Genomic DNA, 17,102 nt, shown 5'->3' on the forward strand with positions numbered 1-17,102 from the left:
GTCAAGTCTCGAATAGGCCAGTAAAGCTGTGTGGCTATATGTCCATAATTTTACCTCTCTGAGCCTCTGTTTTCTAACATAACTCACAAACTGTAGAATTGGCAGAGGACAATCAGACACAAGTACTGAGTGCTCAGCCCAGCAGTTACTCAATCAGTAGAAGTTTCCTTCCTTCCTCTCTCGTTTGAATCACCAACATTGCCGCAGACCCATGTAGGACAAGGTATATCTCCTTTTGAAGAAGATACAGATTTTTTTTTTCTGAATAATCCAGCCCTGTTTTCTCTCCATCACTGACCTGTGCCCAGTGCTGGGAGAAGGGACTCCATCTGTGCAGGGCTGATTGGCCAGGAGAGAGGCGGAAGCTTCCTGGCGTCTTCTAGGGGTTGGGTCTGTAAAGATGAAGGTGGCCTAGAGATGTATTCTGAAAGCCTCACATAATCCCAGCTTTGGGTAGCAATGGAAGGGCTGCAGGCTCTAGGGGTAGCCCATGAGCCCAGGGATAGTCTTAGGTTCCTGATCCACTGAACGCTCAGAGGTGTCTTGGTAAGTTTGACTCCAGGAAAACCCTGGGGGGTGGGGCTTGGGGGCGGGCAGGGCTGTGGGTAGCCATAGAGAAGTCTAGAGTGCAACATTTGATAAGTGTGGAAGTGAGAGGACCATTCTCCATGATGACAGTTTGAGAGGCATGCAGTGGCATCTAAGAAACAGCTGGGGCTTGGGTATTCAGTTTCCACAGGAAAGGCGATAGCTGAGACTTGGAAGTAGGGAAAGGAAAGTACGACAGGGTGGCTGTTCTCCATAGCAACAGGAAGGGAAGCAGAACTTTCCATTACTCTGAGGGTGAGATTAGTTGAGGAGAAAGTTTAAAGTATGTGACCCACCCCTAACTTGGAACTAGGGGGAAGTAGACCACCCAAGAGAAACCTAGGATGGTTTCAGGAGTGTAAAAATAACAGGACGGCATGGTCAAGCAGAAGAGAGCCAAAACTGGCACTTTCAGGCATACTTGAGATTTCATGTGTCCTTAAAAGGATTCCAAGTGTTTCTGGATTCTTCTTGGTGCCAAGGAGGATGGATGGCAAAGTAGCCAGGAGATTGCCAGAACCAGGGGGAAGTGGTGGACCACCCATGCTGAAAACCACCCGGGAGTTTCAGCTAGATCTCAAGAGGGATGCACAATGCCGTCAAGTGCAGGGCAGGTCCAAGTCAACAACAGTGAATCACTGGAGATGAACTAAGCCAAGAGAACTAACCATGAGTCTATGAGTCTCAGATCTCAGCATTAGATATCCAACAAGGCAAAGAAGAGAGACTGGAAAGACCAGAGAAGCAAGAGGATCATTGGACGAGCCTGTGGATGTGTATCCAGGGATGCTTCTTTCCAGTCACGTGACTCCAGGTCATCATATCCCCAGACAGCATCTGAGGGAAGTGGAGAAGGAAATCTGAACGATGGGGCTTACATCCAAAGAGACTAAACCATCAAAGAGACGATTTAATTTAGAAGAGACTGAGACACATTAACTAGCAAGTTAAAAATTTTTTCCATAGTGTCTAGACTGTGTAGGGCCCCAGAGCTAGATTAGATCAATTTTAGAGGAAAAAAAGTATATTCATCTAAGCCAAGTCTTAAATTTTCAATTTCAGGACATTTGTTGCCTTTACCTCATTTTTCAACACCGGGAGAGTTGGGACTGTGTCTGTTTTCCTCACATATCAGGCACAGAGGCACTCAATATTTGTTGAATAGATTGAATGACCGTAAATAAATGGCTAATTCTAGAACAGTAAAGTCTAGGTTTTAATTATTAGAGTACACCAGCTCACTGATTTTCCTAAGATTTGAAAACATGCACTGGAAATAAAATTGTTTTGCTTCACACAACGTACCTTAGGTTGTAAATATAAGGTCCTGGAGTAATTTAAACTAAGAGACTCAGAGGCAGGCAGAGGCAGGAGATTCTGTTAGACCTTTGCTATTCCTCAAGCCACAGGAGTCAGAAAAGTCCAGTCTAATCCTCACTCGGAGGAAGGTCTTTGAAAAGACTTTCTATGGAGAGCTCCTCAAAGGCCCGCAGAATGCTGTCTGCCCCCAGTACGACACCATAGCTCTTCTCCCTTTGTCCTCTGCCTTCCATGGAGCAGAGGGAGCATCTGTCTCCTGTGATATTCTAAAAACGCTGATATCCAACTGGAGGGTCTTCTCTGACCAAATATCAAATTCTAAACACATATTTTTCAGTTTTCCCACTCATATCCTAATTTACAGAAAAGCCAAAATTTGTTCCAGAGTTTGGAGACGAATTTGTTTAGTACAGGTGGAAGGAATATTGTTGGCTGCCATCCACTCTCACCTTTCTCCTTCCTAATGGGACCCAGATTTTATTCAGTATCCCATCCCCCCTCTGGCAACTCATGTGCCCCAAAGCAAACTGACCCCAACCCCTAGCTCCAAGGGTGGGCCTGATGGTCTAAGGCCATCGTTCTCAACTGTTGGTAACTCTGCCCCCCAGGGACATTTGGGAATGTTTGGGGATATTTTTGATTGTCACAACTAGGGGCAAGGCATCTACTAGGCCAGGGACACCGCTAAACCTCCTGCCAGGCACAGGACAACCCCCACAACAAAGAATTACCCAACCCCAAATGCCAATAGTCCCGAGGTAGAAAAACCCTGGTCTAAGGGTGATGGCATCTCCCTCACCAGGGACTGATTTAAGAAGAAACCTTTGACCCAATGAAGGATACTAAGATGTAAAATGAAGTTTGCAAGAGTGTCTTGGAAAGTTTGTCCTGGCTTCTGGAGGCTGCCTTCTCTTCTGGTGGACAGATATGTGACCAGGAACTGCCAGTGCGCCACTCTGGGACAACAGCCTGAAGATGAAACCCACACACCCAGGAGGGCATAACCACTGGGTGAAGCTGGCATTATAGCCTGCACCACCCCTCTGAACTCTCAGTCTTGTGAGCCAATAAATCTCCTCATTATGTAAGCCAGTTTAAATCAGGTTTTACATCAAACTCAAAGCTGTATGCATCCTAACTGACTTGAGAAGTATTCTGACTCAATTATCTAGGCAATCTGGGGGGAAAGGAATAGCAGCAATGTAGTGATGTAGCAAAGCAACGTTGGTGACTGACCTCAGGCTGGACGCAGTGGAAGTGGTGAGAAGCCATTGGACTCTGGACATATTTGAAGGAAGAATCAACACAATTCGCTAACGACACAGATAGAAAGCGCTAGTGTCACCGAACCAGGCTCATTTTAGCCACCACACAGTTTACCAATCACCAGCAACAAGTGTGCAGCAGAGAAAAGGTTTATTCACAAGGCAGCCAAGTGAAGAGATTGGAGAACAAGTCTCAAATCCGCCTCCCCGAAAATGGGGATTAGGGATATGTATGGGATAGAGGGGCGGGGTGGTCTGAAGCATGGGAATAGATGATTGGAGGTGAGAAGTGAGGTAACTGATGCTCTGGGCAAGGATAGTCAAGCTTCATGGCTCTTCCTAGGACACATGTTCACAAAATGGGATGTTAGCATGACCTCAGGGGGGAGTTTTCAGCCCCCGATGTCAAAGGGTCACCTACTATGCATTAATACAGGCCCAGTTGATGAGTCAGCGGTCTTAACCAACCTTAACTGGACAGAGGGCCAACTAAAAGTAACTTAAGCACCCATTACCTTAGTGACCCAGGTGTCAGAGATGTTATCTATAGGGTGGGCTTTAGTAATGCATTATCTAACTACTTTTGCAAACAGACAACCGAGTATAGTTAAAGCAAGTTGGCTCCCAGGGGCCGGCCCCGTGGCTCAGCAGTTAAGTGCGCGCACTCTGCTACTGGCGGCCTGGGTTCAGATCCGACGCACCGCTCGTCCAGCCATGCTGAGGCCGCGTCCCACATACGGCAACTAGAAGGATGTGCAACTATGATATACAACTATCTACTGGGGCTTTGGGGAGAAAAAGGAGGAGGATTGGCAATAGATGTTAGCTCAGGGCCGGTCTTCCTCAGCAAAAAGAGGAGGATTGGCATGGATGTTAGCTCAGGACTGATCTTCCTCACCAAAAAAAAAAAAAAAAGTTGGCTCCCAGTTTCACTAGGGAAAAAAATTGGCTGACAAAGCCATGAATAAAACTCCTGCACTTCTGATTCCACGGCCCTACAGGAAAGAGAGCACTGTGTTTGTTAAAGGTTGACTTGTCAAGATGTACCACCAATGCCAGCCCGGCGGCATAGTGGTTAAGTGCTCCCGCTCTGCTATGGTGGCCCGGGGTTCGGATCCTGGGCACGCACCGATGCACCGCTTGTCAGGCCATGCTGTGGTGGTGTCCCATATAAAGTAGAGGAAAATGGGCATGGATGTTAGCCCAGGGCCAGTCTTCCTCAGCAAAAAGAGGAGGATTGGCAACTGATGTTAGCTCAGGGCTGATCTTCCTCACACACACACACAAAAATGTACCACAACATTAAGCTTCTGGTTCAAGAGAGAAGACTCACTGTACCACGTGGAGCAGTGTTAATGTCCTCTGAACCAGATAGCCCCCCAATTTCTGCTCCAAGTTGTTGGAAATATGTCTAGACCGTGAAGCAATCACCACAAAGATTCTGAGAAGCTCAACATGCCCTCTGGTGACATCCAAAGAATAATCAAACCAAACTTTTCACCTGGATTTTATGGATCCCCGTGACCAATTTGAATTCCCATTACAGTATAACATGGACAGAAAGAGGTACACTATCCGTCACTATCTTTTTATTAGTATTGCATCTTGTTTTAGAGAGCTTCATTTATCCTCAAGATGAACCTAAAAGCACATTTAGAATTGCAGTTAAGCTTTGGGAAACACACTGAAGAACATGCAAATAAAAAACTATTTTAAACCCGTAAAAAGATGTCTCCTCTACTGCTCCTCTAGAACTCTACACAACCGAAGCACACGAAACCAGTTCTTCTGTTCAGAATTACTCAACTGGGTGTGGGACGCTACTGTCCCATAATAAAGCTAAGCTAATCATGTATCACCACACTCCCTTTGGACTCTTTTTTAAAGGCCATTGTCTGCCTGTCAAACAGAATATTGGCTTGATTCTCATGTATTTTCAAAACCAAAGCATCTAGATAGGGCATTACACAAAAGCTGTAGAAAGTGTTTTATCTTTAGTATAGACAGCGCTTAAAAACAGACTCTGCTCTTAGAGTTGGGATTCCACCGGTGCCATATACTTCACCATAAATGCTATTTCCCCATCTTTAAAATAGGGATAATGATATTTTCCTAGTGGAGTTGTCGTGAGGATTAAACGAGTACTTATTTGTAACACTTAGAACAGTGCCTGGCAACAGCCAGTACTTACGTGTTCATTATTATTTTAAGACCAATGCCCCACAGAATCTCATGGATTTAAACTGAAATGCTCTTATAAAGCAGAGACATCAAAACTGTCACATTTTGTCAACATTCCCTAATTTTCCAGTTGCTCGAAGCTTTCAAAGCATTTAAAACTCCGCAGACAGCAAGGAAGGTAACAGTCAAAAGAAAAAAAAAAGGAACCCCGGGTTGTTTGCTACTTCCAGGTGTGCATTTTTCGTTCAAAAATTCGAGTATGACCCTCCCTGATCATCCTTTGCAACTACATACATTCTTCAAAACACACTTTTTTCTTTTTAAGTAAAATTAATCCGTACACAATCTAAGAAAAAAAGCAGTGCATTTCCCGTGACCACACTGAGAACTGGGTGAAGAGCGATGCTTAACCGCGGCATCTCTAGAAGGTCGGTAATTATGACCTCACTGAGACGTTAAAACACTCGGAATTATCAGAAAAACTAGCGAGCGCGCCACGAGGCCTCAGCCCAGGCGGACCCTGCCCGGCAGACCCAGGGCATCAGGGGCCAAGCCGCGCCTCTCGGAGAACAAGCGCTCCCCCCCCACGCCCCCACGGCGCTCCCCAGGCGGCGGCGAGGCCAGCCCGACCCGGGAGGTAGGGGACCCCACGCCCGGGCCCGGGACCCGCGAGCGGCGGCGGCGGAAGTAGGCGGCGCGGGGCGGGGCGCGGCGCGCGTTTCCGGCGTGCGCGGCGGAGCGCTCGGGCGGGGGACACCGCCGGCCCGGATCGCGCACAATGAGACAGCGCTGAGCGCCGGAAGTGGGGCCGAAGGAAAACACGGAGAGGGAGCCCGGCCGGGACAGGAAGAGGCGGGGGCCGCGGCGGAGGTGGTGAGTGCTTCGGCGCCCGTCTCCCCGCGTCCCTCCCAGGCTCGCCTCGGGGATGGGTCTCCGGTGGGTTCCCCGGTGTGCAGAGTGGGGGCGGGCGCGGCCCGGGGGATACGTTGGCCCCGTCCCCCACCGGCCTGCCCGCCCCGGTCGCAAGGACCGGGGAGCCCCAGGCCGGCGAGGACCGAGCTCTCGGGTTCGAGTCCGCGCCTTCACTTTGTGTCATGACCTGCGGGGGCAGGAAGAGAAGGGACTTGGGGCTAGGCACTCCGGCCCCTGCCCCTTGGGCGGCCGGGGGACCCCGGAACCCCGTCGGGGGGCAGGTCACTTCCTGCTTCCCGGTCCCCGCCGTGGCTTCGTGGCCAGGAGTGCGGAGACGCCTCCTCTTTCTCCGCCGCCGGCCCTGAAGGGGGAAACTGAGGCAGATCGGGGGTGGGCAGTCAGATGGGGGTCGAAGAGGGAATTGCTGTTGGTGTCAGGGCCGAACTTGTCTGGGGTTGGAGCATGAGGACTGGGGGATTAGCTAGAGTTGTCCTTTGGTCGAAAAGCCAGCCCCTTGGATGGAGAGGAGCTTCGATCGTCCGTAGCCGGGCGATCGAAGCCTGTCGTTCCGAAGGTCTGAGGAGGGGTGGGGAGAGGAGCCGGGCCCCGGGTGCGGAGGCGGCACGGGAGGGTGAAGTTGGAAGGAGATGTACCACGATCACAGAGAGTTTCGGTTACTTTGTATAACACTTAAAAGTAATCGCCAACTTTTTCTTTGAAAGACTGTAACAGTATAGGCTTGGGATGAGGGGTTTTTTTTTTCTTTTCTTTTTTTTTTTTTAAGAGCTGCGTTTTTGTTATGTAGGTAAAAGTCATCCTACTTGGTATGAGTAACGTTTTTTTATACTACAGTTCTCGAGACTGTAGGGAGCTTCCCGTATTCATAGATTTTAATCTTCACAATAAATAGTAAGTACTAATTTTCATGAAGAATATTATAGGACTAAACCTCCTAACTTCTGTTATAATACGCTGATTATTGGGATGTGATGGAAATTAGGAAAAGAAGAGTTTCATATAGGCTTCTGAGCATCTGTGCAATAAATGGGTGGTATGTTGTATACTTGGTATGTTGTCTTATTATAGTTTGACTTTTCCCCAAAATGCCTTCTTTCAGGTGCAAAGTAAGAAAATTGAAGTCAAAGACCATGGGAGATGCAGCAAAACCTTACTTTGTGAGGCGTGCTAAAGATCGAGGGAATATAGATGATGAGGATTTCAGAAGGGGTCACCCCCAACAAGATTATTTAACAATGGATGATTATGCTAAAGGTCATAGCAGTAAAATGGAAAAAGGCCTTCCAAAAAAAAAAATAACACCAGGGAACTATGGGAATACCCCCAGAAAAGGACCATATGCTGTTTCCAGCAATCCATATGCATTTAAAAACCCAATTTATAGTCAGCCTGCTTGGATAAATGACAACCACAAAGATCAAAGTAAGAGATGGCTATCCGATGAACTTGCTGGTAATTCAGACAGTTGGAGAGAATTCAAACCTGGACCTAGAATTCCTGTTATAAACCGACCAAGAAAAGACTCCTTTCCAGAAAATGAAGATGGATATAGGTGGCAAGATGGAAGAGGCTGCAGAACTGTAAGACGATTATTTCATAAAGACCTGACAAGCCTAGAAACCATGTCAGAAACGGAAACAGGAAGCCCTGGTAATGTGTTCCAACTTATCAAGTTACAAGCCCGAAGTCAGCACTGTCTTTTCTTTTTCATCCGAATTTTATTATTTTTAAGCAGTGCAGTTCCAATTTTTCATAGTTTCTGCTTATTTACTGTGATTGTTTTAAGGAGTGTAATCGTGATATTTGGGCAACTTGAACACGTTGCGTATATTGGTCCCTTGAAAAGTGTACTTTGCCACGAGGCTCATTTTGCTTTAGTAAACATATTTCCTTTTGCTGGTTTTTACAGAAGAGAGTGGTCATAATCCCCCTGGGGACTATATTATAATTTCTGAGTGGCGTGTATGTATTTTCTAAATTATGTATTATAATTTTGTATTCAAATAATGAATGTGTCCATAATATAAGTGACAGAATATAAAGATAAAACAAAATCTTTACTCGATGTAAAAATACACTATAGACTGCATGTATCGCCTGCCACAGAGGGATGTATGTCTTTGGGGTGGAGCATCAATCTCCAGAGGAAGGTAGTCCAAGATTTTTTTTCTCAAAAGCAAGCATGGCAAACAGGTTGAGAAACATTAAATTTAGAAAATTAGAAATACAGATAAAAGCTTTGCTTTTTAGTTCTAGCAAAATGAAAACCCATTTCTAAGTGCCCTACCTGCTTGGTAATAATTGCCCCAAAGTGATTATTTATACGTTTTTCTAAAAGGTGAATAATAGATTTTGTCCATGTAACAATGATTTTTATAAACAGAAAATTTTTTTTTATCTGATGGACAATAATTAAATGAAATAAATAAATGAAATGACTTAAATGAAATAAAATAATAATTTTGAAGGAAAAGATAAAACAGTAATATTTAGTCTGAAAATGCAAATTATGCTTGGGAAATTATACTTGGAACAATGGGCTTTTAAGTTTATTGGCTGTAAGCCTTTTTTAGTGGCCATACAGGATGGGTTGCAAGCTAGCCAGCACTTTTAAAGTTTTTTTAATTTAAATGCATTTAGGCATGTTGGCACTTTCTAGGTCTCCAGAGGCCTCTTTCCTTCATGTTATCTCACAGAGGCCAGTTTATATAGTATATGTATTACCTGTAAGGCATTTGAATTTGTGACCTGGACATTTAGAATACCTAATAGAGAAAAAGTCATTTGATCCTTAGAGGGTCTTATGAGAATGTTAAATGGAAGAAAAGGTGCTGTTTTACGTTTTCTAAGATAGGAAAAGCAAGAGAATGCTCTGTGTCAAGTAGCTGAAACAGAATGAGGTGTTATAAAGGAATCAAATAGGGAGAGATAAAACCTTAGCCTTATAAATCTTTAAGCTAGAAAGAACTTGAAGGAATTGTCTGATGCATTGCTCTGTCCTGATGTATCAAAAGTAGAATACAGTTTTACAAAGCAGGCAGCTGTGGCTCAGCGGTTAAATTTACCCAGGCTTGTTTATGCAGAGTGGTAGATGAGGAAGTAGAACTGAAATCCTGTGCTGTGCTGCTCTGGCCATTAATTCAGCCTTGCTGGACCTAGAATCTGACACCGGGGAAACTGAACACATATTGATAATTTCTGGGCTTTCGATTTGTGTTTTTCTTTTAAAAGTTTGTGTATATTTAAGAATTTTTATATTAATGTGTCCAGGTGGGACATGGACATTTTAATTTAGTTACCAACAGTTGGTCTTGAAGAAAAGAAAAAGATCTTGAGCAACATTGTAAAAAGAAAGATTTACAGATCAAAAGTTTGCAACCAGACAGATATTTAAAGGAACTGTTTCTAGAGGCCGGCCTGGTGGTATAGTGGTTAAGTTTGAGCACTCCCGTGTTGGCGGCCCAGGGTTCACAGGTTCAGATCCCGGGCCCGGACCTATGCTCCGCTTATCAGGCCATGCTGTGGCAGGTGTCCCACATATAAAGTAGAGGAAGATGGGCACAGAGGTTAGCCCAGGGCCAATCTTCCTCAGCAAAAAGAGGAGGATCGGCAGTAGAAGTTAGCTCAGGGCTAATCTTCCTCACCAAAAAAAGGGAACTGTTTACAGACGAAAACCTCTTATGTATATTCTTGTTTCATCTTAAAAGCAACTAAGGAATTGCTTTTAGTGATTTTGAACAGGAAATACATTTTTACTATCTTTTAATTGAAGGCAATCCCAAAGCTCCTGTGTTTTCTCTACATGAAATACTAGTGTGTCCTTTCACTTTCACTGAATGAAGGCTTGTTCAGCTCTCTCTTGAAAATCTTCGTAAAGGAAATATTAAGCTTTGGTATTTGATATAGTAAACATTGCTTACTATAGAGAGAAAGTGAGTTTAAAGTATAAACTTTGCACTACACTCAGAGCATCCTAAAAAGGATCTCATTAAAGGGACCAAAATTTTCCTTAAATCAAAATTTTGTCTTAATAAGGAAGGGTCTTATTAAATGATGTGAGAAGATGTAATGAAAAATATCTTAGAGTTATCTTAGAGTTGTTTTTTAATACTAACTTTCTATTTTTTAGTTCTGCATTACCACCCCTACTTCATCCCTGAAATATCCTAGGTTGCCAATTTAATGTATTTGGGACAATGCCATTAATGATCTTAGCTGGAAAACAGCTACTCAAATGCACATGTCCTTTGTGAATGGAATAATGGACCATATGCAAATAAAATATGAGAAACTTGGAAGACTATATATAGAGAATTCATATTGCAAAAAACCTGGGATGAGCGAAGTAGTCTTCCTCTAAGTAGTTATGGGTATTTTTTAGCAATACCCAGCTTTGCCTTCAAGATTCCCTCCAATGAGACTTTATTTGACTGTTTTTACCATGCAGGCTTATGAGACTCAGTTCAGAAGGTTATAGTACCTTGTCAGTTCTAGTCTATTCTAGATATGAATGGGTATGCTACAAGAAAGTTCTAGTCTATTTTAGATGTGAATGGGTATGCTACAAGAAGGGATTTTACTAAGTTCTTTTCAGTTCTTATGTTGTTAGATAGAATGCTGAATTTCAGAATTTCATCCGTGCTTTAATCTCTATTTCAGATCCCTTTACTTTGACTTAGTCATGTGTCCCTGAACAAATTACTTACTTTCTTGGACCAGCATTTTCCCCATCTGTACAATGGGGATAATATTAGTGTCCATGACTGGGCCACTATAGGGATTACATGGAGCAGTACACATAAAGTGTTTGCATTGCACCTGTCTCATAATAGTATACTCAGTAACGGTGGCTGCCGTTATCATCATCATCAGACAAAATTTCTGCAGCCATCCACTTCTCTGTGTAGAAACAATAAGGCAGGGGCTGGCCCTGTGGCCTAGTGGTTAAGTTCGGCACTCTCTGCTTTGGCAGCCCAGGTTCGGTTCCTGGGCATGGACCTTACACCACTCATCAGCGGCCATGCTGTGGTGGTGACCCACATACAAAATAGAGGAAGACTGTCACAGATGTTAGCTCAAGGTGACTCATCCTCAGCAAAAAAATGAAAGAAAAAAACAACAACAAGGAGTTAATTGTGCTCTTTGGAGGGAAATTTACGTCACCCTTTCTAGAAAATGACAACAAATATAGTTATATTGAGAAGCCTTTGTGATCAAGAGAGAGGAGAGGTTAAAAAAGGAATTTTGTTCTGTTTTGTGATTTTTTTACTGTTTTATGAGCTAATACGGACTTTTCTAATGGCTTTTGCACGTGTTATGTAAATCTCTAATGAGCATTTGACTAAGTAAGAAACTTCTGTTATGAACACTGAAGTCATGCAGTTATTTAGAGTATGTAATGAGAAGCAAATTAGAGAATAGACACACCTCTATGTTAAAAGAAGTTATTATCTCAAAAGTTTGTGCAAACCAAAAGTATTGTCCTTAAAAGACTGATAATTTAATTGGGAGTAAGGAGAGTGTTAAAAAGCAAATATTAAGGTAGCCTAATTTTCCTGTCAAATGACTACTTACCTTTTAGTATTTTATTTGTTTGGTCTATTCTAATTGCTTTTTTTTAAAAAAAAAAATATTCATTCTAATAGTTATTTAATATTCCTAATTGCCACTCTTGTGTAGAAGCTGTTTGTAGATTTTCATTATATATTCTTTATATATTCTTTTTATGGTAGTTTGAGCACAGTGCTTGCTGCTTTTCCTTTAGAGCTGTTGGCAATAGCTTTTTTAAAATTAGGTGTTCCCTACCTCCCTTTTCTGCCACAGAATTTTGTTTCAGTCAACTGATTCATTGTAACTACTGGACAAGTAATGAGGAACGCTGAAAACTTGACATAGGAATTGCCTCAGGCAGGGCATTTCAGTCGGTTTATATTTTCAAAGATTAATTTTTGGTAAGCCATTTAAAACTATTCAGTCCAGGCCGGCCCTGTGGCTTGGTGGTTAAGTGTGCGAGCTGCGATGCTGGCGGCCCGGGTTCGGATCCCGGGTGCGCATCGAGGCACCACTTCTCCATCCATCCTGAGGCCGAGTCCCACATACAGCAACTAGAAGGGTGTGCAGCTATGACATACAACTATCTACTGGGGCTTTGGGGGGAAAAAATAAAATAAATAAAATTTAAAAAAAAAAAAAAAAAATGGAAAATAGCTGTCTTCAGTAAATAAAATTTTGGCTTGGACTTCTTTTTTTGTTGTTTTCTTTTGTGAGGAAGATCAGCCCTGTGCTAACATCTGCCAATACGCCTCTTTTTTTTTTTTTTTCCTTCGGCTGAGGAAGACTGGCACTGGGCTAACATCCGTGCCCATCTTCCTCCACTTTATATGGGATGTCGTCACAGCATGGCTTTCCAAGTGGTCCATCGGTGCATGCCTGGGATCCGAACCGGCGAACCCCGGGCTGCTGCAGCAGAGCACGCACACTGAACCGCTTGCGCCACCAGGCCGGCCCAGGCTTGGACTTGTTGATATTAATGTGGAGGGAGGGCCCAATTATGTGAAGGCTAAATTTACAACTAAATGGTGGATTTTTCCCTCCATATGAGAATGTAGTTGATTTCTGAGTTCTCTGGAAGTAGGTTGTCAGTCTTTGCCCTATTGAGATTGTTCACTTCTAAAAAATGAAAGCAAATGTAGACAGTTTTCATTAGAATAACGAGTTTACTAGAATATATTAGATTGATGTACATTGTATATTATGGTATATTTAGGTGTATCAGAATTACACAGAGGGTAATTTTTATTGTTGCTTGAGTATGCTCAGCAGGATACCAGGAAGAGATGATAAAATCATACCATATGATGGAAGTAGAATTCTTTTTAAGTTTTCCAAAAAGATGATTTCTGTGGATTGATGTATCCAGATGAGATGCTTTGTGAGCATTCAAGCATTTGATCCATGGAAGAACTGTACCTTTCCTTCTGTTCCATGTTCACATGTCATTCAGATGCCACATGATTTCATTAAGAAATATGTAAGTTCTGCTTTTTACTCAGGAGTGGCATTATTCAATGTCGTCAATAATATTTTCCCCCAACTTAAGAAAACAAGAAGCAGAGGTCCAGACCTAGGAAGCCACGGAGGACTAGAAATGAGGAAGATGAACAGGACGGAGACCTGGAAGGCCCTGTGATCGATGAGTCTGTGCTGTCAACCAAGGAGCTCCTGGGCTTACAGCAGGCTGAGGAGCGGCTGAAGAGAGACTGCATCGACAGGCTGAAAAGGGTAACATCTTCCTACCTGTGTACTTGTCAGTGAAAGTCCTTGTTTTGGTTTAAACTTTGGTAGTAATTGGGAATATGTTCTTTGATAAATTAGGTATCCTACTTTGGTTATTAGTATTTAAGCACTACGTGTTAAAAGTGATAGTTTGATTTAATAGAATTACTTAAATAAAAATGACTATTAGGATAGTGATAAAGAGTGACAATAATATATTAACAATTTTAAAAGTGAAGGAGAAATCATCCTCTGGTTAATTTTTGTTTGCCTGTATTTTTGAAGATACATCTGTATGTCTCTTAAATCTCCTCAAATTATAGCGGCCGAGAAACTACCCTACAGCAAAGTACACCTGCAAACTCTGTGATGTTTTAATTGAATCCATTGCATTTGCCCATAAGCATATCAAAGAGAAGAGGCATAAGAAAAATATTAAGGTAAGTTTAATGTAATCCAAACAAGTATGTTTGTCAGCTGTTATTACTTGTCATTTTTGTGACTTTCATCTCCTTAAGGCTATAATATTAAGAACTTTACTACTTATATTATTGAATTTATTTTAGCCAAAATACTGTATCCTGGTCAGATATGTTTTGCTGGTCAGTCTTGTGGATTTCCTTAAGGATAGTATCAGGAGGAATGAAGTCGTTGATAGGACCTAGATATATGTCCTCATGCCAGTAATAATAAAGCAAATAATTTGTCATTGCTGTTTTTAATGCTCTTTCCTTGCACTTTCTCCTTATTTTTGCCTTCCCTCTGTTATCACTTTATGTGCATAAAGAAGTGTGAGTATGTTTGATAAGATGAAGACTAACACAGCTAAGGCAAGAGGGAGGGCTAAGAAAAATATTCCAGAATATTCTACAGGGTGTTGTCTCAGTGACTGGCAGAAGGTAAAAACTGTGTGAGTCATTTTTAATCTCAATATTGATCTTAAAAGGAGAAGCAGGAGGAAGAGTTGCTCACCACGTTACCCCCGCCTACACCCTCCCAGATAAATGCAATTGGTATTGCCATTGACAAAGTGGTACAGGAGTTTGGCTTACACAATGAGAACTTGGAACAGAGACTAGAAATTAAACGTATCATGGAAAATGTGTTCCAACACAAGTTACCAGGTATTTTCTAGATTTGTTTTTCTATTTAGCTACCTAAAAGTGCCTCATCCATTTTTCCTACCAGTAAGAATTTTCACCTAATAAAAATTGATTTGCTACGTCCTGAAGCTCTTAATTTTTTGTCTGTTTTTGTCTTTCCTGGCTTCCCCCAAGGTAACAAAAGACTTTTACGTGCATTGTCATTAAACCTGTCTTCCTTGTGAATTTCATTGTATGCATGTACGTTAAGTTAAATGCCCTATATTATTGGGGCACTATGGGACTCTTGTGTATATATTCATTTACCTTTGTACCTATTTAAATTGACACAGTATTTTGAGTTAAAAAAAAGAGAAGTATCCTGGAGTCATTTTCAGGTTATCTGTGTCCAAAAAAGCTTATTTAACCACACTTAAAGGAGTTGCAACATCTCAAATGAGTTTTGAAAACAAATTTGTGATAGATTTTATGTGCTGTTGAATTGATTTCCAAGTTATATCTGTGGAGCCATGGAAAACTATTTTTAGAAAGCTCCACAAGTGATTCTGATCCACAGCTAGAGTTGGAATCACTATTTAAATTTATCACTGCATCACCCATAGAGCCATTTGTACTGAAAGATCATTCATATAGGATATCCTTCATATTCATACATACTTTCATAAAAATAAAGGGTAAGAATCTGTTCATTTCATTACATAGCTATCTCATTCTTTATGTTGTAGACAAGTTCCTAAAAAGTCATTTGTAATTTCAGTGATTTTTGCTATAGATATCCATTGTAAAATTGAATGTACTTTGTCATGGAAGACTCTTAAAACCCAAAGAAATCACTTGACTTAACAAACCTGAAACAAAACACAAAGGCCCCTGATGAGAAGGGGTAATTTTTTGGTACAATAGTAGCAAAACATTGGGGGAAAATGCCGTTAATAAATATAGGTGGTACACATACACACATCTTCCTCTGAAGAGTGAATCATGTGCTGCCTAGCATTCTAAATTATATCAATGATATAATTATTTTTCAGAAGTTTTCCTAAAGGTATTATATTATGTTAAATGCTTTTTGTTCATAATGTAATGAGTATTCATATTGAAAAGTAACTTTACGCTGAAGATCATTTTTATGATTATTATTTTACTGAAACATAATCTTTATAGTAAATTACACCTTCTAAAAGGTGAAATGTTTGCGTTAACTCTTTAGTATACTATCAAGTTTATAAATGTAAAACGAATTAGGCATCACTTTTCAACTTTCACGTTTTAAAAATCACTGCAAATGGTATTTCCTACATAAAATGTGAAATTATCATGTAGGAATCTTTTTAACGTGTTTTACAACTGACGTGAAAAGAGCGGCTCTTAAGCTAAACCACGGTGAGTGCAGCCATCCCTGTTAAATAAAATGAAGTGAATGCAAGAGCAGAGTCACCCATTCCTGTCCTTCATTTATGCCAGACTTGAATACTGTTTTGCGTTTGTGTGTAGTTGGTTTTTTTTTAGGAAGAGGGGCCCTGTGCTAACATCTGTTGCCAATCTTCCTCTTTTTTTTTTTCTTTTCTTTTTTTCTTCCCAAAGCCCCAGTAGATAGTTGTATGTCATAGTTGTACATCCTTCTTGTTGCTCTGTGTGGGATGCCGCCTCAGCATGGCTTGATGAGCGGTGAGTAGGTCCATGCCCAGGATCCAAACTGGAGAACCCCAGGCCACGGAAGCAGAGTACGCGAACTTAACCACTATGCCACTGGGCCGGCCCTGTGTGTAGTTTTAATTGATGGTTCCATTTCTGAAATAGCAGTGTTTTGTTATAACTTCGAGAAATTTTACTTTATTTATGACTTTTATTTAATTTTTTTTTTAGATTGTTCTCTGAGGTTATATGGGTCATCCTGTAGCAGATTGGGTTTTAAAAATTCGGATATAAACATTGACATTCAATTTCCAGCCATTGTAAGTATAAAATGAAATGTTGGAATTTTCAAAGTGGTATGGAAATTCTTTTTTTCAAATGTGAGCTACATATGAATATATTTTAGATATTTGAAGACAGTTTAAGTGTAATAGTGGCAGCTTTTTTTCCCCCTAAAATTTCTATTTTTATGTTTTTCTGCCTATCTTCAATTTTAGAGCATTTCTTTTAGTACTCTACAAATTGTCATACTTATTTCACTCTACAGATCTTTCATACTTCGAACACTGGTTTTCTAACCATGTGAGTCTACTGGGGCTACTTAGGTTCTGTTAACTTGAAAAGATTAAATTATCTTGGTAAAGTCAACTTTTTAATGGCAGGAAAGGATTTCAGATTTTAAATAGTGTAGACATGTAAACATTTATGACCTGAAAACTTAGTTCACTCCTCAGTTTCCTCTTTTATTCACCTACTTTGTTAAAATAATTATACTTTTAAAGAACCACACCTAGCCTAGATTTCT

The 17,102-nt window shown here is 41.5% G+C and overlaps 1 protein-coding gene across 7 annotated transcripts in view; it reads left to right on the forward strand.

The window, feature by feature from the left end:
• The first annotated feature begins 6,131 nt into the window (after window positions 1-6,131).
• Window positions 6,132-17,102, forward strand: part of TUT7 (terminal uridylyl transferase 7) — a 64,783-nt gene continuing 53,812 nt past the window's right edge. For 4 of the 7 annotated variants that reach the window (XM_058565490.1, XM_058565495.1, XM_058565493.1 and 1 more), the window contains exons 1-6: window positions 6,135-6,290; window positions 7,384-7,934; window positions 13,384-13,565; window positions 13,883-13,999; window positions 14,506-14,683; window positions 16,529-16,617. In XM_058565490.1, coding sequence (XP_058421473.1) covers window positions 6,280-6,290; window positions 7,384-7,934; window positions 13,384-13,565; window positions 13,883-13,999; window positions 14,506-14,683; window positions 16,529-16,617 — 1,128 coding nt within the window. In that variant the 5' untranslated portion in view covers window positions 6,135-6,279. Of the gene's footprint in view, window positions 6,291-6,906; window positions 7,176-7,383; window positions 7,935-13,383; window positions 13,566-13,882; window positions 14,000-14,505; window positions 14,684-16,528; window positions 16,618-17,102 lie in introns of those variants that run through there. The other 3 variants (XM_058565492.1, XM_058565496.1, XM_058565491.1) reach the window with 3 other exon arrangements.

Source organism: Diceros bicornis, chromosome 22, assembly GCF_020826845.1.
Source record: "Diceros bicornis minor isolate mBicDic1 chromosome 22, mDicBic1.mat.cur, whole genome shotgun sequence".
Taxonomy (NCBI): domain Eukaryota; kingdom Metazoa; phylum Chordata; class Mammalia; order Perissodactyla; family Rhinocerotidae; genus Diceros; species Diceros bicornis.